General features: G+C 41.8%; 1 protein-coding gene across 7 annotated transcripts in view; it reads left to right on the forward strand.

Annotated features, from left to right (window-relative positions):
- Nucleotides 1-1808: 1808 nt before the first annotated feature.
- erc2 (ELKS/RAB6-interacting/CAST family member 2) overlaps nucleotides 1809-24399 on the forward strand; it is a 45558-nt gene continuing 22967 nt past the window's right edge. For 2 of the 7 annotated variants that reach the window (XM_051947867.1, XM_051947871.1), the window contains exons 1-7: nucleotides 1809-2216; nucleotides 8762-9568; nucleotides 18884-18907; nucleotides 19988-20422; nucleotides 20770-20844; nucleotides 23217-23372; nucleotides 24009-24176. In XM_051947867.1, the coding sequence (XP_051803827.1) occupies nucleotides 8897-9568; nucleotides 18884-18907; nucleotides 19988-20422; nucleotides 20770-20844; nucleotides 23217-23372; nucleotides 24009-24176 (1530 nt within the window). In that variant the 5' untranslated portion in view covers nucleotides 1809-2216; nucleotides 8762-8896. The remainder of the gene's footprint in view (nucleotides 2217-8761; nucleotides 9569-18883; nucleotides 18908-19987; nucleotides 20423-20769; nucleotides 20845-23216; nucleotides 23373-24008; nucleotides 24177-24399) is intronic. The other 5 variants (XR_007941793.1, XM_051947866.1, XM_051947870.1 and 2 more) reach the window with 3 other exon arrangements.

Here is a 24399-nt window from a genome sequence, read left to right on the forward strand (position 1 = left end):
CCTGAGGTACTTTATTTCTTACAGAAGAATTTCTACAGTCTATATCACTCCACTACTTTTATCCAATAGCATCTTATCATGCAGAGTATTTAGAATTAGCCACAACTTTACAAACTATGCTATTAAAATGAAGGACACATTGGTGCATCACTGACTATAATTCAGTGATATTCAGTGATATTCCGTGAATTCAGTGATAGAAAGCAAATCTCGTTCCGAAATTGCGCGATAGCTCACGCCAAAACCAGTGTTTTGGCACGAGCTATCGCCGGAACGAGATTTGCTTTCTAGCGTCCTGAGCTTTGGATACAGACCACAACAAAGAGCGATCCCCAGGTAATGTGGAGGTTTTCGTTCACTTCTCATCTCTAGTATGTTGTGGGACACTCGTTGAGACTATCCGAGCCGGTCAGTATGGAGAAAAAAAGCACGTTAGGGTGGACTTTGACGCGGGGGGCCACTTGCCCCATACTTTTCGCTAGCTGAGCAGCTAGCTGAGCTGCTAAGCTGCCTGCCTGGCTAAATACTGGAGCTATGTCGAAAATTAATTTCTCCATCACTCACATGTATGAAATGACATATGAAAACAGACCCCAGGTTGAAAAAAAACGAAGTTCCCCTTTAACTCACAGTGGTTCTTTCTTTGTTGTGGGTGCAATAGTTTTATAGGGAAAGGCCTTTGCAGAAAAAGGGTGAAGTTATGTAACCTGGATGTGTCCAGCAGGATGACAGGCTATGCAGAGCAGAGTGGTGATTCTCAGGTAAGGTGAAATACTTCATCGTCTTATTTTAACCCCTGCTCTTACACTTTCACAAATTACAAAATAAATAAAATAAAAATGCTCAAGCTAGTAGACTGGCCTCAAGATGACTCTCATATAAATAGTAAACGAGTTTGCTTTTCCCTACCCTGACTGAAAAAAGGCATTTTTTTTGTACCGTCTAAATGTTACGGCAACATACCTCAAAGCCATTTCTTTTGATTTCCTCCTAAAATGAATTAATTGACTTTCTGATTTGATATGATTCATGATTGATTGATTGATTGATTGATTAGAATAGTTTAAAGATTAGCAATGTCACTATATTGAAAAAAAATACCTGAACCCCAAATTAACTTTCTTAAAAATCTTGTTAAAAATCTTCTATCAAAGAAACTGAAAATCTGACAGCCAGATTTTTAAAAAAAGGTTCAGAAATGAGTGTGTTGTAATGAATGATGTTTAAAAACTGCAAATACTACTAATATTAATACTAATATTAATGATGATGATAATAATAACAATGTGATGTTTTTAGAAGATTCAAATACCGGAAAAATTCTATAAATTTATGGTCAGATGTTGCAAAAAAACATTTGTGAAAATACAGGGACTGCAAATTGAAACAGTTGAAAAGATTGTTTACCTTTTTTACGATAACGTAAAAAAAACTCACAATGCAGAAAAATAATGTACTTTTTTACAGATTTAGTGCAAAAAAAATTAAAATAAATTGCATAACTTTATGGTGAAACACTGTAAAAGAACAATTTACTGTTTGTAAAAAGACATATTTGGGTTGTGGCTATTATTTACAGTTTTGATTATGTAAACTTTTTTCTGCGATTTTACTCGTTTTAATTTGTAGTTTCACAAAGTAAATTGGCTGAAGAAATACATTTAAAACAGTTTTTAACAATCTTAATTTTTTACAGTGTGGTGGTCAGGAAGAGAATTATATGTTCTACACAGCGTGGGAGGAAGGATTGCTTGAAAATCACATTTTATGGGAGGGGAAAAAATGACCTGAGCATAAAGTGCTGATGATTTTACACACAGATTTGACTACTCATCCAATCCTCTACTTTTCCTGAAAGCAGAGGATTGGATGACCGTCTGCGCATCATGGAGGCACCTGTGAAAGTCGCTGTGATCAGTCGGAGGGACAACAAAAATAACTGGTCTAATGTGAGTGGACGCGGTCAATGATTCCCATTCAGCACCAAGACGATGTGAAATCCAGCGCAGGCCGCTCTCCGCATCTCATCCGCCCATCCCCTCCTGCCAGCTGCCACTTGCAGTAGTGGTGATGCTGCTCCCTGGTGTGTAGAGGAGGAGAGAGAGCGCGTCCGCTGCCCAATGACAGCGCAGGATGCTGAGAGAGGCTGCTGGGGTGAATGGAGGCGACAAGATGCCGTCTAGAGCGGCGAAGGAGAGGAATTAACATCGATAAAGGTATATTTGCTTGTTTCCTTTTTAGCGTACACTCTGTCCTGCTGTACATTGTGAAGGTGATGCCACTCCAAATGCGTAAAAGTGTCCTTCCGGAGAGGTTTTTTCCTCTTTTTTTGCGAGCGGCTTGCCGGAGAAAGCGTAGGCTATGCGCGTTTAAAAAAAATCCTCCTGATTCCGTGGTCGTTGATTGCATAGACACGGCCAGTCAGCGCTCACTTGACACCCGAGAATTTACATTTTAAAGCCGCGTTGAGGCGATATTTCAAAAAATAAAGGCTTCCCTCGGCTCCTTTACACTTGTATTTCACTGGTGCGTTCAGGTGCTCGACGCACACACGCCGGAGCCGTCGAAAATGTAGGCCCAGAGAGCTGTCAGTTGCTCGGTCGTGCCTTCCTGTGCTGCATCAGATGTAGGCTAATTCATCCTACACATGAGTCAGGAGACATGGAGGCAGATATGTGAGCTGGACACTGACATCCTAGATGCCAGTAGCCATGAATCCTGCGTTGGTTCTCACGTTTTCTGAGATGTCTTCCATTCAGTGGGCACATAGGCATCATTTAAAGCTGGAATGTGGTGGACGGGCCATTTGGAGTAGCACATTCACATTTTCTCATTCAATCATGGAGCCATCAGTGGGAGGCATGGGGGCGTCAAGGCTCTGTAGTAGAATACCTGATGAGGAGGCTGCATGTGTTGCTCAAGTGGCTCTGCACCGACCTGAACCGGTTGGTAGGCTCCTTTCACACCATTTATCAACTATTACCAGCCCATATAACGAGCTATTTATAGAAAATGTCTTTTGTGTGCCACTGACACGCGCTCTGACCTCAAAAGCGCATAAGCACACTCAAAGATCTGCTTAGTTTTAACTGGGCTTTAGTGGAGAGCATCAGACCCGCATGCTGCCTTTCCAAATGCCACGCTTGCCTTATAGAAAACAGGCTCCCTCAGTCCACAGACAGCCTGAGCATCGCCTGTGGTGAATCTTTGTTTCAGAACATCTGTATCCTCTCCACTGTTTCCGCACCACTGCTCTGTGAATCGCCAGAGATAATTTCTTCACTGGCCTTTCGTGGTTTTCTGGTCCTGGTAGCTGTAATTGCTTGATGTCACCTGAGCAGTATAAGATGTGTTACAAATAGCTGCAAAAATGCCTAATTTAAAGCTGCAGCAACCCCTGTGGGCATTGTTGTAAATTTAGTACAAACCTGTTCAGTGTCATTCAAATTAGCAGTGATTTTCCATCTGCTTGTTAAAGAATCTTTTCCAAAGTTGACCATAAAGTCGGGGTAATATGGAAGGCTATTTATTTGTAGCTGGCATCTGTTATGCTACTCCAGTATTGCCACTGTTTCTGCAATAATATGATACCCTCTTATTGCACTTTGGTCATTTCCCTGAGCCTGGCACTCGCAGCAGTGTGCTTTGGATGCAGCTGATGCAGGAATAAAATCCTTTAATGTAGATATGAAGTTTCGCTTTGGAACAGGGTTAGTGGCAAAATAAAACCCTCTTACTATGAGACCATATCTAGTGTAGAACATGACGGTATATTGAGCATTTGTTAGAGATGTCAACTTTGCCAGGGCTGAGAGGATTAGACAGTCTGACAGTAGTGCAGTCATTTATCAAAAAAGAAAATCACAGAATCTTGTTTGATTGTTTGAAGATGATGGTATTGGCTGTTTTAAATGCTTATCAATGTACCTGAAAACTGTATGTCGAACAGCTACGGACAAGTGATCTAACAGACACTTTTCACCATCTTCCTGCATTTCATGGATTGAATGCCTAATTAAATAACTGAATATTGATCCCCAGGTAATGGAAGCTTGGAATTCAGTATTTACATCATAATGCTCCAATCTGACTGTAAAATGTGACTGCTTCATACGTGACTCTGAGAGGAAAAACAGAAACGCCGACACCAGATTCTCATCAAGACAGTAAGACACAGGTTCAGGTTGAAGCATTGAGTGTTTCCTTCAAACTGTTGTAATGTTCTTCCTCTGAGTTTATCTTTGTGGGACACCCATGGGTGGAACTGGGCATGGTCCTCCTTCGGCTGATTGTGATCTTAGGTTAGCGTTTTCTTTTTATCCAACAATTTTGTAAGGATTATTAATGATGTTTAAAAGACGTGTCATTAAAACGTTGGATGACGCTTCTGAGGAAGAATGCAGACACAGTTGAAACATGTAAAGGTAAAAACATCCTTAATAATCCTTACAAAGTTGTCAAATAAAAAGAAAATGCTACGCTAATGAAAAGATGGTAAAATTAACACGATCAATTGATTGTGATCCGGTTGTGATCAGTACAGACTATAAAGTGAGATTATACCTCAGTCACCCAAGCTCAAACCACACTGCTGCTGACCGACTGATTTGCACATTTTTTATACAAAATAAACTGATTTGTGTGGATTCCCTCTTTTTGTTACAAGTATGAGCCACTTGTGACAAACAGGGGCTTATCTGGCTTTAGAACATGGACCCTCTCGCAATCAACTAGCCCTGAAAAATGAATGGTGTTGGAGCGTGAGGCCCTGCAACTGCGCCTGGGGCACGAGCTGAGGGTGGAGCCGCCTTTGAGCGCAGACTATGGTGGCAGTAAAATATTCAAAGGAGAATTTTTAAGGCCAAAGTGGAGAACAGTAATCGAATATGGGTCATTCATGCTGAAACAATGAGAAAATGTGTTCAGATGGCCGACATCACCTTCAGCTAATCCAAAAAGATTTGAGCTCAGATCCCTGAATCTGGAGGGCCCGCTAGTTGCAACTGGTTCAGGCTTTAATAAAGTAGGAGGGATTCCACACAAATTTAGCATGGTTCAGCTGGTTTAATCGACACCAAAGAAATTTGCAAGTCAGTATTCTGGTGTCTGCTTGGGTGCATGAGTGTCTTCAAGCGGTTTAGGTACCAGTCATGTAGAGGAAATAAAAAGGAAGAGAGACTGACCAGGTTTGCTGCTTTTATCCTCGAGGAAAATCAACCCCAGATAACAATCTACAGATGGAGGATTCTTCCGAGCTCCACCCATGGGTGTCATACAAAGACAGACTCAAAGAAAGGTCGTCACACAGTGTTTGCATCAAATATTTGGACAATATGTACCTTTTGTTACTTTGCTCACAGCATTAGTTGGTAGAAAAAAAATGAGAAGTTGAGCAAAGGAAAGCGATGAAGACCTTGCCCATACATATGTTTTCTTTGTGTTGTGGCCTTTTGTCCACAAGCAAACCCAGTCCTAAGTCCTGTAAAACTGGTCTTTTGGAAAACTCATTCCAGAGTGAAGATATTCAGACACTGTGTTGTCAATGTTCATGTGTAGACAAGAGAAACTGAGCTTTTTGTTGGTGATGTCAGAGTTTTTGCCATTATCTTGATTGGTCATGGCCAAAATAGTGCTGCTACTAACCTTGTTAACACGGCTGTTTACACATAAATTGTCTGAAAGATTAACTCCACTTTGCAATCAGACCACTCTTATGATTCATTAATGTGCCATTGTTGGTAGGTTACTAGAACTGTTTTTTTAATTTGCCAACATCCTTTAGGGTTAGTTAGGTTGTTGTGCTCTTGGCAGCATTTTGAACTGTATTTGCATTTTCACATGGAAGATTTCTTCTAATATTTTTTAAACCAGAGCTTGTGTGTACAAGATTTATTTCTGAGAACCCCAGGTAACCCCAAAAATATCCATGTACATGTGGACTAAGCCTAAAATGCGTAGCTTGAAATAAAAGTGGGGGTTTTGCACTGTAGCACAGCAGGCGTAATTTTTCTAACTTTTTCTGAGGTGACACTGCACAGCTTTCCTGTAATTACACAGGTTGCATAGCTGAATCATAGCTGACGTTGAATAGCACAGGATGTGTCAGCAGGGAAAGAGGGCAGGCAGACACATTTTCATACCTACATTTTCAAGGTAAGAAAAAGGCAACTTTATAGGACACAAATATGGATAAGAGTCACTGCCTGAATCACTGCTGCATCAGTACAGAAAAAGTCTAAAAAATTATGACAACATATGTCAAGTTACAAAAAACCTGAGAATAAAGAAACCATCATTATTAGTAGATCCTAAAAAACACTGATATTTTGCTTGACACTGCAAAGCACAGAACAGCCTCCGTCCCGACCACTGACTTGATTTATCAATGCTAACGTCACCAAAAACCAAACATTATGAGCCTCATCAGTCTGTGTCTAGCAGGACAATTTTAATTTACTAAAAGATGTCTCAGCTGTCTTCACAGCCCATTGCTGAATGCTGTTTTTTTTTCCTTCTAAAACATTTGCCAGTGATTCTTCACAGACATGCTGTAGCAAGCTGACCACTGACGATAACAGCAGCAGGATTTGTTGTTGCTTATGTCTGCATATTTAGAATTTAAATTTCATTTGCCATCATCTTTTAGAAGAAATACAAAAAAACAGCAACAAATGAAATGTCCTTTCTCTATCCCAGCTTTTAGACACATTCTGTTTGATTTGTTCTGTCATTTTATGTTATTTTCACACTCCCATAGCATTTCTAGACACCTGTTCCTTAATATAAGTCGGAGAAATGTCACTGTCCTGTCTGACCTCCTCTGCTGGGCTGCAGTGTTTGCCCTCGGCCAAGTGTTTCCTCACAGATGATGCTTCAGTGGGTGCAGCTGAGGGAGCCTGTCATCCAAAATCTCTCTGGATTTCACACACCGTGTAGACCTGTTGATGTACATTTCCCTGTGCCATGAATTTTCATTTTATCTGTGTGTCAAAGTAAAAGAAAACAATCTGCGTGAAGCTGAAGATTTGTAGTAAGTGAGGAGATGAGGTCGCTGAATTCCCCTCTGCACTGCTGCAGCACACACCGTCTGCATTTGGCCACAGCTCTTTGACACACCTTTTGGAAACTTATGCCACTGTCATATCAGGCGACTGAGGTGCTTTTTGTGTGTTGGCCCCAGCGCAGTCACCATGGCAACAGTGTCTGAGGAGCAAGTGACACCAGAGGAGAGAAAGTACCTCAGTTCACTTTGATGGAAGAGTGTAATTTTTTTTTTCTTTGTTCACTCGTAGACGGAGCAGTATTATTCATCACCACACAGCCGGTGACATTAACGCCTTCAGTTAGCGTCATTGTCTTCAACTTTTGTTGTTAAACAGCTTTCGGAATTTGGCCTGAAGAGATCCACCACAAGTTTTAAATAATCATACACCGTGATATACGGTCTTGTGATATATTTAAGCTACAGATGAAATGGCATGACCATTATTAGATCATTAAAAATTTAGTCTCCTGTATCCTTTTCTCCTCGTTAGCCAATGTGATTTGCTTTATTTAAAAATCTAGGACTTCTTGCCATTTTAATTAAAATTGCAGCCAGAACTGATGGGTTTTTATTATATCTTACAGTATGACACGTCTGGTGGGATTATCACTTTTAAGCAATCAATATATATATATATATATATATATATATATATATATATATATATATATATATATATATATATATATATATATATGTATTTTAAAACTTTAGGAAATTTACTTTGTTCTTTTAAGTGCTCAAAAAAATATAACCAGTATTATCAGAACAGTCAGTCCAGACCTCATGTCAATTCCACAGTGGCAGTTGTTAAATTGTGTGTTTGAGACAATCCAGTGATGCAGAGATTCACTTTATTTCTCAATATACGATCTGTCTTTCATGATTGATTTTTATTTCTGTGAGTTGCAGATGCTGATTGTATTGCTTGCTGCAACATGATGCTCTGTATCGATGTACTCTCGTGCTCCTTTTAACATCACCCTGTGTCTGTGTGTACACAAGATATGCTATGGGCTAATTAATTAGTAAACCCGCTTTCCAAACAACGCTTTTTGTTTCTCCCCCGCAGAAGAGCTCATCAGCTGGGATCACACTCGCATAAACTGTTAATTGACTCTGTACTGCACATCACTGCTCGATGTACAGAATCAGTGCTTAGAAAAAAACAAATTAAAGAACATCGGCATCTGAATGATTAAATCTCAGCATGTATGTTTTTTTCAGAGGAAAAATTTACAATCTAATACATTATCCATGGATATCATTCATTCTGGTAGAAACCAACCAGCCATCTGTGGTTAGAACAGACAAATGTGATGTACGATGCGATCACTCCTGTGTTTTAATTAGTCTGTTAGTTAGCTGATATATTGTGAAGCTATAAAGCTGTCTCTGCTTCCAGTAGTAAGTGTTGGCCAGTGGGAAATCCAGGATGATGCTGGGAAATTCCTGTGGGCCATTTGAGATTGGAGTCACATAAATTGGGGCAGTCTGCTGCTGACGTTGACTAATACAGTCTTAAAGTGAACAGAATAATGTCTTTTTCTTCCTGCATTGTGGTGTTTTCCATGCCAGATCTGTTTGGCTTAATTCGTGCGTGGAATACACGGTTTATTTATTTCAAGGTGTATGCATTGCCTTCCTGTTTCTTTCATCTGACAAGTACAAATAGTTGGTATTCGCCTAACGGATGCTTCTCTCCTGTTTCCTCAGATCTGACATTGATGTGCTCCACCTATTCAGACATGATATAAGTCACCCATGTGCGGTTCTAAGAGTCAGAGCAGTCTCATTGCAGCACGCCCCCGTTAAGGACCCTCTGGTGGCCACACCGCCGAATCACAGGTCATGTACGGCAGTGCCAGAGCTGTAGGCCATGTAGAGAGCAGCCCCGTACGGTCCCCGCGCCTGCCGAGGTCCCCCAGATTGGGCCATAGAAGGGCGAACAGCGGGAGCGGGGGTGGTGCGGGGGGCAAGACGCTCTCCATGGAGAACATCCAATCCCTCAACGCTGCCTATGCTACTTCGGGGCCCATGTACCTGAGCGACCACGAGGGCGTGGGCTCCACTGCCACATACCCAAAAGGCACCATGACTCTGGGTCGCGCCACCAGCCGGGCCATGTATGGGGGCCGCGTCACAGCCATGGGCAGCAGTCCCAATATCGCTTCAGTGGGGCTGCCTCATGCTGACCTTCTGTCTTACAGTGACCTGGGCTCCCTCTCCATGCTGCACCCCCACCACCACCAGGGGGTGCCCTCCGCTCTGCTCAGGCAGGCTGTGCGGGGCAGTGGTGGGGAGCTGCTGGAGATGCAGGCCCAGTTCAGGGAGATGCAGAGGGAGAATGAGATGCTGCGACGAGAGCTTGACCTGAAAGACAGTAAGTTGGGATCTTCCACCAACAGCATCAAGAGTTTCTGGAGTCCTGAGCTGAAGAAGGAGAGAATAATGAGGAAAGAGGAGGCGGCTCGCACATCAATCCTGAAAGAACAGATGAGAGTCACTCATGAGGAGAACCAGGTGAGACCAATACTCTAACATGCCGTCATCCACTCATTACTGCAGAGAACTTCAGTTGCTGCTTGTCTGTTGTCTTTCTGTTTTTTCAAGTACTGTCCTCTCTGATCTCTGCTCATACCATGCTCTTTTTGGCAAAAGACCACAATCATCCTCAGTCCAAGAACACAGAATTATTGCAGTCAGTCATGTTTTTCAATACTTGTGGAAACCTTTTTGGAAAGAGTTCTTTGTGTACATAAATATTTAAAACACAATCTCCTCGCCTAGTACTCTGGTGCAGAATCAATGTCATTTCAGCCACAGGAAACACAAAACCCCTTCAGTTTAGTTTTCTACAATATGGTTGAAATCTGAGCTTCCACTTGTTTGTGATTAAGTGGAAAGCATGATGACACTGCCAAGAGGTGAAATGAACTTTGCTGTGCACAGGATGGCTGCAGCATTGCTTAATTCTAGCTTATTTTTAAAGGTTCAGCAGATTGGCCCTGGAGGGGGAGACGTCAAAAGGTTTTTTTTTTTGCTTGCCTCAGTGTGGGGGTGTAGTCATGTCCCAGTTAAATCAGTTACTGACAAGAGTAGACGCAAGGCCCACAGACAAATGTCAAGGACACTTAAACACTCTCTGTATGTCTTACTCTCTCGCCGTCTCTCTCCTTTCCCACTGTCTTTCCTTTATATGCTCTGGCTTTGATCATCTCTCACTGTTTACTTCTGTTCATCCCGCCTTCACTACATGCAGTAGTCCTCTGTTTGTATTTCTGAAGAAAAATGCCAATTGGCAGCTGTAGTCTTCTTTTTAATTAACCCACTTCTCCCGTGTACAAAATTCAACTGGAAATAATGTGGGTATAAAAAACAGCTGAACATCGCTCGCCTCGCTTGTATTCAGTATGAAAAATGCACTCTGTGTCAGTGTGATTTTAACGATTTTCATGTCAAACCTCAGTAGCAGGATTGCAAATGGTTGGTGCAGACGGAGCATTTGGATATAAAGGCTTTGGTTTCGCTGGATATGTCAGCTGCAAGAAAAAAAAATGCATGACACACTAAGGTAGACTGTGGAATAGGTCAGTGTATTGCTTGACTGGCTAGACTGAACTCTACAGTGTTTGGTTTGGTGTTCCTTTTTAAGGCGGGCTGTGGCATGATGCAGCAAATTGAACAACGCCTCCAGCAATGTAAAGGCTGAATTTTGCCAGCTGGTTGTGGTCTTTGCACCAGTTTGTCTGTCTGGTCGCGTGATGTTTTCAGACACTGAGCAGCCAGTAGGCCGGTCATTACTCAGAGTGGCAGACGCTGTCGCTCCACTCCTCAAGGTCATCGCAGGATACCATTAGTGGGACCGTCACATGAGACCTCTCTGTCTGTGCGCCTGCTTGGATTTGTGGATGAGAACACTCCTGATGGTTTTTTTGGCTTACCTGATTTCACAGTAGCTACACATTTCTAGCTCATCACTGCAGCTTTGTCGTGCTTCTAAAGGACGACTTTATCTGCTGGTGACCAAATGTAGCTTCTTTTATATCCTTATGATTCATAAAATAGCGTAGGGACAGCGTTTGGGAGGAGGATGTGGCTGTCGGAGCCACTGACAGGGTCAAAGTGATTCATCATCGCATTTATTCTTTACGTTCGGTGCCATTAAACACTCAGCGTGAATCCTTTTATATATTTTTAGCTTGGCTTCATCCATTGTAGCTGAATGTGTCCAGCGGAATTGAAAGCTCCACAGTGTGGGCTTTTATGCCTTTGTACCTGATACAAAGAGAAGATTTTTTTTTTATTATCCCCAGCCTTGTCCAGTGTTCACTCTGCCTCTGCGCTGAATGATATTTATATCCCTCCTGGTAGGGTTCATTAATGAAGTATGTCAGCTAATAAAAGGCAGATGTGCCTTGTTACTGTAATTGGTCTTTTTCTGACTTGATTTCTGGGCTGCGAGGCGTCCTTACATAAGTGTATAGTTACGGTGCGGTGGTTTGGTCACACCCACTGGGCTTGTTGAGAGGCTGACTGAGGAGCAAATTGCCTCATTAATAATGGAGTAATTTCAGGCCAATCATTACATCTGTCTTGTAGCACCCTTTACAATTGCATCAGGTGCCTCGGGCTTCTATTAGCTTGAGCAAATGCCATGCATTATTTATCTTGTGAAAATTAAGATCTGGGAATATGTGCTTCTTTTTACAGCACCTTCAGATGAGAGGGGAACAATCTAGACATTATAAAGTTTGTCTTTCATCTGTTTTGTAAAGCACAGACTTCACGGTGAGTGAAATACCAACCGTAGCCTAAAGAGCTTTAATCAAGACAGTCGATGGTCATGACTGGCGGTCACGATTAGCCCGGAACTGTTTTGCGTGGCACATTTTTAATCTACCGTGCAACTGGCTCAGGCTGTTGTAACGCCGATCTGTTTGAGTTGAATTCAGCCGAATTTTTTGTCATGCTGAAGCTGGACAAGAGCTGCTGGAGGCGAGTGTGTGAGCTCGAGCGTACCATATCTGACTGAGTCATGACCACTGCTGCTCAGCCACCCAGTCAGCACTCATCAACGCATCCCACAAAAATGGAGGCTGAGCTTCCTGTGTTACTTCGCTCTGTCTGCGCATGGATGCAGTTCTTTACTGTAAGCTGCCATTGTTACATGCTGCTTAGCATTCAGAGTGTGAACACGTGAGGGCGAGAAGCACAGTGGTGTGTCGTGAAAGTGCTGGGGGTCGGGTCTATTCTGAGCAAACTGTGAATAAGCATTTGTATGCATTTGTGTCTAATGCAGTCACTGAGAGCGTGCAGATGGAGGTGTTTGGATTTTAGATTAGAGGTTATTTCTCTTTGTAGTTGTGCAGAGCTTTAATCATTACCAACAGTCTACATTGTGTGTAGTCACGATTATTCGTTTGCACACATGATTAGTGGATCAGGTGAATATAGTGTGCATTAATGCCATGTGCTGCTTTGATATTTAGCTCCTTCATTCAGTGGCAAACAAGCTTGCAGCAGCTGTACATACATGATGAGCAAAAGTATTGATGTTTTTACCGATGTTATGACATGTTGAGCTCATGTGGACACAGGAAGTATCATGTGAGTAGCCACTTTGCTTGAAGTACCCGGGGATCCTTCCTGTGGCAAACACCCCCATCGGAGCGCATAAGATGGCTTCTGCTTCATCCAGACGACAGGAAGGTGTTGAAATGAGGAGACACCCTCCTCATTTAATCTAGACAAGATGAGATTAAAATGCGGGGAAGCAAGGAAATGTTTACAGAGCGCAAGGCTGGTACGATTAAGATGGGAGTTGAGAATAGAAAAATGAAGCAAAGGGGATAAGACTTGTTACAGTCTGCTGGTGCTGTTTCGTCCAACATAACACAAGTTTACATTGGATCAGAGCAGAGACAACAGTGCAGAAATGTGCTGCTTTTCAGCATACAGTAATGCTTATATTCTGTAATGCTAATCAAAGAGTGATCACATATATGTATCCTAACTGTGATTTGGTGTCATTGCTGTAAATGAATCCCAGCCTTCATATTTATTTGAATGTCTTGCCTGCATTGGTAGACTTCCTGGCTTTCATAATAATCACTGGGAAATCATACATTTCACTTCATAATTACGGATGAGGCTGCCTATCATTATTTTGCATCAATAGTAATAATAATAATAATAATGGATTAGATTTATATAGAGCTTTTCTATTCAGACTTTGACATATAGTATTGAATCAACTAGCTGTCACTCGAACATGCTGTATGTCAGAGCATCATAGATGTACTAGTGCTTATGCAGTCAGTATTATCCTGCCAATATCCTACAAACAAGTGAAAGTATTGAGAGAGAAATGTAGGCAACAAAGCGACCAATAGGGCACAAATGAACTGCAGAGTCACAGGATCACATCTATTTGGGCACCTTTGCTCCATGCAGCTCCCCTCTCTTTGCTGCCTGCCTCTTTATGCTATACTATTTATGGCATAAATGAATAAAACATAGGCCTGTAGTAAACAGTGTCAGTGTTGGTTAGTCAGTTCACCACAGTCCCATTTCAAATAACTCAACATCTACAGTATGGATTGTCTTGACGTTTTGAGCAGACTGATAAAGGAAAAACTCTAATGCCTTGACTGATCACCTGACTTCTCAGGTGGTGCCACCAGCTAACCAGCTAACAGGCTGACAGTTTTGGGTTTTAGCGAAATCTCTTTGCAACTGTCGATTGACTGGCAACAAAATCCTCTCAGGATGATTTCTACTTTGACCAGATGTCACATTCCCATCAGCACGACTGTAATTTTGTTAAGCACTAATTAGTGAATGTTAGGGTTTTAATTACCTAAACTGAGATGGGGAATATGGTAAATGTTACATCTGCTAAACATGTTAAAATTGTCACAGTGAGCATTTTAATTTTCTGACATTAGCAGTTAGCTCAGAGAACCACTGTGTTCACAGAACTGCTTACATGCCACCAGTCTTCTTATTACAGTAGTTTGATCAATATTATCAATATCATCTTCTTTATTCTCACAGGATTCACACAGATGAGACTGCAAAATTGATACAGCGGTAAACCAATATTCATTTTGAATTGTGCATGGATTACTAAAAATGCTTATAAGGCATGGATGCAAGGGCCCTAAGAGTCAGTGGGCCTCGGTCTTGAGCCTCTTTTTGAAGTGATGGTTAACATTTTTCATTGATCAGTCAAATTACAACAATAACAAAACAAAATATCACTGAAAAGGCACAAAATGAGTCAAAACAGCCAAAGAAAAGACACAAAACAGCCAAAAAAGAGATCCAACTTACCCAAAGAATCACAAACACCAGAGATGCAAATGAACACAAAAGATTTGGAAAGACTCAGTTACCAGAAAGAGATGAAAACTGACTAAAAGGAATGCAAAATTAACACCAAAACTATAGCAAACAGACCTCCATACACATCAACTTTCTCTTTTGGTCTGGGTGACGTGCATCTATGAAGGACAGGTGGAGGACCTTTTACAAATCTGTGCCTGGGGGCGTGTCTCATAATTCGTCCATGCTCTGAGTGAGCAGACCTGGCCCAGAGTGCCATCTCTTTGAGGCTTTGTGCTGTAAATGCAAAAATGAAAAATCTGAGTGTGTGAACTTCCTCTGACCCTTCCCAGTGACACTTTGACACTCAGTAAATCAAAGGAAGCGTAAAGAACAAGGACTTACTGCTGGTCTTTGGTTTAATCAAGCTGATAAAGATTATAGTTGGTTGTTCTCAGCTTCAAAGAGAGCTTCTAAAAACTGCCCCAACGTGAGTCCTTTGCTTTTCAGATGATAAACCATAATTTTAAATAAAAGATAATAAAAAACTTTTACCACACAGAGTGAACACTTAAAATTCAGCAAAGAAAACTTCTTTTTGCATTCAGTATTGTATGACTTCACTCCTGTGTGCTGTCCTGAATCAGATTTCTGCATTCATGCCACTCTCAGACTTTCTTGTAGCTGAGTGGCGATGAATAAATGCAGCGTTTGCTGGCGTGGTGTGGGTGTAATTGTGTATTGTCAGCCATCACGACATACAACACAGAGATTAGGAATGTAGTGAGCAGTAGGCTGCTGCGACTCAGCGCTTTGGAGCTGTCCATCTGTCAGATATAAACACCCGCCTCCTCTTATGCACACACACATATAGCAGCACACCAAACATACAGCAGCCTGCTCATGTGCCACCTGGCAAGAGGGCTGAATATCACCAGCTTTAAGTATCCGTCTGTGGATGGAGTAGCTTTAACAGTTTTCATAGCTCATTGCAGAACACATTTTTCGCCATCATGCTGGTGGGTCAGATAGCAAGTGTAGTCGGTAAATGGTTTGGACTGCAATCCACTGGAAAATAAATCATGCTGCAGTATTTAGTTAGTTTTTCTGTCATATGAAGAGTTCCTTTGCAAAAACGGATAACTCCGTTTTTATAAATGTTTAGAAAACTTTTTTGATTGTTTACTTGAGATAATATCAATCAAACTGAAGTTGAGTGGATTTGACTCTGTAGAAAAATACATGACAAAATAGAGAAAAAATAAATTATCAGTGTTATTATTATCTCAAGTAAAAAATGAGAACAGAGTTACCTGCTTTTGCAAATGAACTCTTCATATGTTTTGATATGACAAAATAGAGGAAATTTCAATCTATTTGGAAAGAATGATAATTTCTAAGGCAATTAGGACAATTTTGTAGTGGAGTGCATCTCCCTCAAAAATAAAAGGTATTTTCAGACAAACAACCATTTAAAACGTTTTTCATATTGTGTAACACTAGCAGAGCCATCCAAGATAGCTTTTGCTTTGGATGGCATTCAGATCTAGCTTTGCACTCGTCACACTGAGCTCAGTAGCGCTGATTTAAATTGTCAAACAAATTAATTGTGTTGCGTTGTGTAGTGGCAACAATTGTAAGACACTGCTGACATTGTCTGTTTTTGATCAACTTCATCCTTTTCTGATGCTGATATATTTTCGTGAAGCTCATTTAGTATTTCCTTTTTGCAACCAAATCTTCCTTTTCAGTGTTTCTCTCCTCTTCCTCACTCATTTTTCTGTGTACATGTGGAGACTACATGTCAACAAACTCTCTCTGAATAAAAGGAAAGAAAAACAAACGCAGTCTTTCCAAGAACATTTAAATCTCAGTAAATTATTTTCTATCACACAGACGTCTCTTGTAGATTTTTTGTGGAAAATGAGTCACAGTGTAAGTTTTCTTTTTGTATCAAGCAGGAACAAATGTTATAGCTTGATGTCCATCCATCGTCTAAACACCGCTTCATCCTCACTAGAGTCACGGTGGGGTTGGAGTCTATCCCAGCTGACTTAGGGTGAAGGCAGGGGACACCCTGGACAGGTCACCAGTCTATCGCAGGGCTACATATACAGACAAACAATCACACTCACATTCACACCTATGGACAATTTTGAATCACCAATTAACAGCAGTTTGTTTTTGGACTGTGGAGAGAAGTCGAAGTACCAGGGATCTTCTACCTGCAAGGTGACGGATCTAACCACTGTGCAGCCTGTAGCTTGATATGTAAAGGTTAGTTTACCTTACTTCACATCGCGCTTCATGCAGTGACTATTACACATTTGCTCATCACCATATTGATGCTGAAACAGTGCATTGGCCAGCCCTAGTTGAGACCAGGCAGGATTAGGTATAAGACTAAGTTTAGGTTAAGGTATGGGGAAATAGACTTCATCTCCCTTAGTATTCAGCCTTAAAATGTAACACCAACACAACTACAGATATCATTGTTTGTTTATTCCACCAACTGTGTCAACACATACACATCTCACCAGCTGCTGGATGAGTTATTGTCCAGACAATCCTAGTCAGAGGATGAAATCTTTGATTTCAGGGATTGTTTCTCTAACTCCACCAGCAAAGTAAAATCCTCACCTAACACTGAAATGCAGCAACCTCCTAGACAGAAATTTATAGATAGATATTCATAAAAATGACAGAATCCGGCTCCTTGACTATTGTAGCTCTCAAAAGGATTTTGTGTTTCTGCACTACCAGATTTGTGACAGCCAGTTACAACTGGCTGCACCAGATGTCAGTCAGGGAGGGAAACACTGGGGCTCAATTTCTCTCCTTGTCTCTGGTGAAACCTCTGGAAGTTCGTTTTCAGGATTTGCAGTGAAAGGGGAAACTTCTCGTGAGACAGGGTGACCACAACACCTATAACCGCTGAGTCATGACTGACTCACAGGAGCTGCTACAGATCTGCTGGGGGTGACGGGGGAGATACGGGAGGAACGGCTGTACAGGCTTTTTAACCCACAGTGCAATTATGCAAATGGAATCATTGGACTGCCTCTTGCAGTTTAGTTCCAAGACAGCAGGTTATTGATCTGGGAAGAGGGAAAGAGCTGAAATGAGGATAAGAGAGAAAAGATATAAAGAGGGAGAAAAAGTTGAGTTCAAGTAGGGTAGCAGGATTTGCAGGGAATTTTTCTCGACACCTTCACAATTCATGAAGGAAAACAGTCATTTCTCATTAAGTCTGATTAGAACAGTGTTGCTTGTTTCAAATTAAGGTGAAGAAGGTGCATTTAAAAGTGTTTTTATGCATAGAGGGAAGATCTAATTTGTTTGAGGTGTATATGAAGGGCTCCATTGAAACATCAACATTTCCATTACAGAGGAAGTTCCAGCATGTGACGGCATGAATATACAAATCAATAGACTTGGAGAACTTTGAAAAAAGAAAAATAATAAGAGGGCAAAATAGAATTGGACATTTCTGTTTTTTGTTGCTGAACCAAATAGCAATGATTCACATAAAGTAGTGTGACCAAAACTGTAGTTCGTTGTGGCAGAAAATTCATCAGCTTCCACTGCTAACACAAACACTGCCCCCTGGTGGTTGGAAGAGCACATGGTTCACACAGTGTCATGTTAGTTTTACCCTGAAAGAGCTTCTTTTTTTTTTGCATTTAAATGTATTTTGTGAGGATCATGCTGTTATTAGATTACTGCAAAGTGATTTACTTTTCATATGATAGAATTAAATAATGTTGTACATGTTTGCTTGAAAAATTACTTAAATGATAATCATAGATGCAGTTAAATTTTCTGATTAAGTAACCAGTTAATTGACTGACTTACAGCAGCATCTGCTATACATCAACATCTCATTGTGTAATGATCCTAATAACTATTACTGATTTTTTTCATGGTACTTCTTCATTTGAACTCTGAAACTATTCCTGCTCGAACTAATCTGAGATCAGTTAATGTAAAATCATAGGGGTTCATCTAGGATATTTTTAAAGCCATTTCAAATCTTTTCTTCATCTCTTTCCAGAAAGGTCATTTTGATAAAGTCATATTGTGTCTGTAGGTTTATAGACTTTTTTCATAGCAGGCATTTTGACTTGTTGTAGAAGAAAAAACACAGAGGAAGCTAATTTTATTAACAATGGCTCAGTTCCATTGAGTGTCCAAGTAAATCCTGCTCACAGAGTCAGCATGAACAATACCAGGACTGTGGAACTGACCGTCTTAATGAACTGAGCTCAGTATTAAAATAATTAATTTCCCGTGTGCTTTTCCTGCTATGACAAGCCAAAGCGCCTGTTGTGAAAAAGGTCTCCTGTGAATATGCTGTGCTGACTGATGGCTGAAGACTGATAAACTGGCAGCTCTCTTTGAAAACTCTGGCTGGTTTTGTGTTGATCATCCGTCTCTGTTGCATCAAGCTCTGACGCTCTGTTTTCACCACACATTTGTTTTTCTGTTCATTCTGCCCATGATCTGCAGCTGCTGGATGCCAGGAGAACCAAGGTTTGTCCCTATGTTTGCACCACGAGTTGCGTGCACAACATAGAGTCACCTTCAGTGTGGCGTGTATTTTCAGACACCTGGCAATCCTTATGTACCATACAACGTCTCCTCCTACGAATCCTGTAAAAGGAAGTGGAAGATTCTCAGCAGTTCAGTCCTACCCCCTTTGTCCCATGATATGTCTCCCCATAGACACTGTAAAGCTAGAAAGTGATTTGTTTGTTTAATTACATTAGTCTGAACATGTCTGGTGCTCCATCCCTCTGTAGTAAACCCCTACAACCCCAGAATGCCTGTAAAGTCGGTTTGATTTCAATGAAAGAAGCAGTTTCCACTCCTTCAATTCCTGATGGGGCCATTTTCTGGGTATAGATTGATCTGTGTTTTTGTCTCTCTCTGCTGGAGGAAAAGTTCAACAGACAAACCAAGACTGAGTCCATATATGAATGAAACTGTGCCCTAACCATGTTCCTCTAAATCCAGAACTAACCTTCCTATAAACTATAAAATATGCTAGACTTAATAGTGTGTGGTTTAATTTTATTTCATTGTGGACACAGACATGCACACTGTTATTCAACAATATGTCTGTTTTGTCCCTATGGTAGATTAAAAATGTAACTTCTATGTATTCTTTTGCTATTCTGAGCTGTCCACCCGTGATAACTCGTACATAATCAAAGGTCTAGTCTTTTCTTACATTATACTCACTAATCATAAAGACACGTTTTTTCTAAAAACTGTGTGGCTCCTCTGAGGTTTGAAATACAATGGACTTATGGTTTCTTGTATAGTTTCTGCAAATAAGCCAATCTTTTGACATCAGTTATTAACAGTTGATTTTTTTGGCCCAAGGTAAGTCACGTGTTCCTAATGTTTGACCCGCTATAGCGTTGATCCACACAACTGTGTACGAGACTATTTCAGAAGTGTGTTGTAGTGTGTGTTTACCCCCCTGTTTAGTGTTATCATAAAAATAAAATGTGTTGCATTGTGTGTTGTTCCTAAAAAGTATTTCAATCATTTTTGAGTCTCTCTGTGTGTGTACACGTGTTATGTGTTTGTATTTGGGCTCATCAGCATCTCCAGATGACCATCCAGGCTCTCCAAGATGAACTGCGCACACAGCGAGACCTCAACCATCTGCTGCAGCAGGAGAGCGGCAACCGCTCTGCCTCCGAGCATTTCACCACCATCGAGCTGACAGAGGAGAACTTCCGGCGGCTGCAGGCAGAACATGACAGACAGGCCAAAGAGCTCTTCTTGCTGAGGAAGACCCTGGAGGAGATGGAGCTGAGGATCGAGACCCAGAAGCAAACGCTGGGAGCCAGAGACGAGTCAATTAAGAAGCTGCTTGAGATGCTGCAGAGCAAAGGGCTGCCCCCGGGGCCGGGCAGGGCGTCTGAGGAGGAGGAGCAGGAGAGAGCCAGACGCATTGCTGAGGCAGAGGCCCAGCTGGGACACCTGGAGGTCATTCTGGACCAAAAGGAGAAGGAGAACATCCATTTACGAGAGGTATGTTATAACCAGGGTTACATTAATATGTGGCATTCACTGTGTAAGAGTTAAAACTGAGTGTTTTTTTGGTTTGTTGTCACTAGATGGCAGTGCTGAATATCACAAAATCAATATGCTCCTCTCTGCTGCTTAAATTGTATCATATTGATTATGCAACGTGTAAACTGAAAACTGCAGAGCACATCAGTTGCATGAGGCATTTTCAGTGCATAGAGATACATTTTCTATCCATTCTGTGGTGCATTTTTTAAAGTCTAATTTTAGCCAAATAATCCCGCTTTCATCGGAAATTACAATCAATTCAGCTGCTCCAGTGCAACATAACACTGTATCTTGTTTTTAAGGAACTGCACAGAAGAAATCAGCTGCATCAGGATCCAAGCAAAACCAAGGCTCTGCAGACCATTATAGAGATGAAAGTAAGAACTCGACTCACATGCAGCCTGATCACAACCACATACAGCAGCCCTGTCAAATAGGACATGTCTAAATAGTTATTTTTCGTTGTCTCTGTCTAAAACCAGATGTGTTGTTTGCACACACTCAAGTGACTGATATCCTCAGGCCTTGTATTCCGTTAACCACTGAGGCTTTTGTGTTCTACTGAATCTATTGTTGTCATTGGCAGCTGAGTCAGTCATCAACTCTCTGTCACATCTCTCTATCTGCCTCTCACATACAGACACACTGTATCACCTCACAAAGCAGTTGTGTAAACATAAACAAGAATCAATATTACGGTTCAACACTGTGGCTCACTGAAGAGGCAGCCTGCTGTGCCAAACTGGAACATACTGGTTTCATGTCTCATTTTTCTCAATAATTATCTCTTTAATGTTGCAGACTGTCTGCACACAGACGCTGTTGTTTCAGCTTCATTTTTCACACAAAAGTTTTGTATAGAACTGCAGAGCTTTGTTTAGAATTTTACTAAATGTTCCAAACTAAATGTATCAGGTGATATCTGTGTTTTCTCTTTGATGTTGGCCATAAAACGGCATCTTTGATTTGAAGAATTTGCGCAAAACATTTGCGTAAAATACCTCGGTGAGGAAATGGAACAAGCAACAAGCAAAGGAAGAAGATGTAATGTTTTATGTGGCTGTGAAGCTGTAGAGAAAATTAAAATGTATTGAGATACTGACGCGATCATACATATTACATGAGACAATCTTGAAGATAGGCTTAGACTGCAATTTTGAGGGGCTGCACCCGTCTCAAACACATTTTATTTTACATGCATCCGTGTCACATTCCTCAGAACAGATTTTTAAAATGCTTATCTCGTATTTCACGGTTAAAAATGTCCCAGCACTTGTTGTGCGACAGCTGGATGTGGCTCCAGAGATATCAGGGCCATCCAGCTACTGAACCGCTGTAGACACCACCAGCCTCACTGCAGAGGCCTGACATCACTTCCTCAAAATAAATCATGACATCATCGCTGAGCTGACACAGCCCCTCTCTCTCGGCTGGATCGGCACTGTGCAGGCCCCAGCCTCTCTCTGCTCGATCATGTGACATCTGGGCTCAGGGATCCTGTTGATTTTCATACAGAGCGAGGGAAGTCCCGCCTCCTCCTCCTCCTGTGCTGTGCAGGAAGACCCTGCATCTCTCCCCCTCCTCCCCTCTCCTCCCTCCCTCTGCTGTGTTGATGCTGATGGAAGCACGAATAATCCTTCCTCTCTCTCTCTCTCTCTCTCTCTCTCTCTCCCCTTCATCCCTCCTCCTCTCCTCCTCACTCACCAGAGACAGTGCACAGCATATAGCCTGCCTGCTGCTGCTACCATGGAAACAGGTGTGGTTGTTTATGACAGTGAGAGGCCAGTATGCAGGGAGATAGAGGGAAAGAGAGACATGCAGAGGCAGGGAAAGAGAGATAAAGAGCAAGATTTACAGACCAGGTCGATGTACCAGTGATTACATGTGGATGGAATAAAATCACTCCTCTTTGAAGGTACGGTGTCTTGTGTCGATTGTAGCGATGTTAGTTCATTGATGTTCGTCTCGTAACACTGAGACCGAGGTGAGATGCAGCAGAAGGGCGAAGTGCATGTACATGTACAGTGCAGTTAACCCCTCAGATCCATCATTCCTCATTACGATACATTACCCATGTTCCTCTGCATTGGGCTACAACTGACCCTGCTAATGGCCACAAGTTCATAAGTTCAGAGCCACTCGGAGGGAAGAAGGAGAGACACAAAAAGAGAGAAAGACAGGAAGGAACAAGGTTGCTCTATGCTCTGCTGGAGAGGGAGATGGACCATGGCTAATCTTAAAGACGTTGTATTATTTATTTAAAAAGCCGTGAAGCTAAAGCTGCACTCACAGTCGCAGTCCAGAGACTGGATTCTGCATTGATCTGCAAGCAACTACGGCAAAAGCTACGGCTTGTTACTTTCTCTTCTTTTCTCTCTGCCCATTTCTCTCCGGTCCTGGCTGGTCTCTGCGAGCTGGATGTGTGCTCAATATTTCCCAATGGTGATTAATCCTCTGAGCCGCTGCAAAGAGCTGGGTAGAAAGCTTCTGATTTCACCGACAGATACTGCAGTTGCTCTGAGCTCGACCAAAGAGCTTCTTCCATTCTCTCTCTATCTCCCTGTATCTCTCCTGTTCTTTTATTCTCACTCCCTTTCTCTCTCTGCTGATATGTCTCTCTAAATCTCATTTGTTCCCTGTTAGTCTTCCTGTATCTCCTGGACTCTTGTTAGTTTTTTTTGCATCATGCAACTTGTGGACATGCCAGTCTGGGTTTTGAGGTGTGTCTCCTCCGCATGTTTGTGTGCAGGACACCAAAATTGCCTCTCTGGAGCGCAACATTCGAGATCTGGAGGATGAGATCCAAATGCTGAAAGCAAACGGCTTACTGAACACAGAGGACAGAGAGGAGGAGATCAAACAGATGGAGGTCTACAAGAACCACTCTAAGTTTATGAAGACTAAGGTAGAGACCGCTTGTACAGTGCATGTAGAAACACTGATACTGTAAAACTATAACAAACATGTTGTTCTGGGTGCAGGTAAACCTTAAGTTAGCTGCTTTAACATTTAGCTTAAACGGCAATCTCAGTGTCCAGAGTCAATGACAGCGTCGTTTTCAGTGAACTGACCTCACCTGCTTTAGTTTTCAGACCAGTCACTGATGACAACTTGTCTTTGCATGTCAGAGTTAGAGTTCTATAGTCAAGCCTCCGGCACAGCAACATCCTAACATCTGTAACTGCATCGAGGCGCTTGTGTCTGTGACTCTCTGGGGCTTATGTGTCTCTTCAGAGCTTTGACTCTGTTTTTAAATACCGCTCTCTATTAGTGAATCAGACGCAGACCAGCCACGGTTTTGTTATTCTATTTTTAGACTTCTTTCATCAATCATGAATAGAGATGATGTATAATATATGATGAATGCAGGGGAGTCAGTCCCAAACGCATTTTTAATGAGAGAAAAACGTGTTGATGAAAATAGTGCAAAAGCTGCACCGACAAAAGGAGGATTCTCGCACAGATACAAGCATGTCATGATGGTAGAAACATCACTAATGTAACACTGCTGGTCAAGTGATCTGTTTCTTGTGTTGTGCAGATTGACCAGCTGAAGCAGGAGTTGTCGAAGAAAGAGTCAGAGCTGCTGGCTCTGCAGACAAAGCTAGAAACTCTCAACAACCAGAACTCAGACTGCAAACAGCATATCGAGGTGCTCAAAGAGTCGCTCACTGCCAAGGAGCAACGTGCTGCCATCCTGCAAACAGAGGTAATGAAAAACCTTTAACTTGTTTGCACGCATACAGTATATCAAAGCTAACAAAACGCTGCCTCACAAGCATTTTCATCCTCCTTCGCCAAACTGAGCAAATAATTCGCCTGCCCCGAGACCGAGGCTTATTACTGCAGATCATATCAGCACTTTGTTTTTGCGTTTGGGACTTTGGTGGTGACCCGAGATACAGTTGACAGTGTACTGTCACAGGGCGTTT

This window comes from Acanthochromis polyacanthus, chromosome 5 (genome assembly GCF_021347895.1).
Source record: "Acanthochromis polyacanthus isolate Apoly-LR-REF ecotype Palm Island chromosome 5, KAUST_Apoly_ChrSc, whole genome shotgun sequence".
Classification (NCBI taxonomy): domain Eukaryota; kingdom Metazoa; phylum Chordata; class Actinopteri; family Pomacentridae; genus Acanthochromis; species Acanthochromis polyacanthus.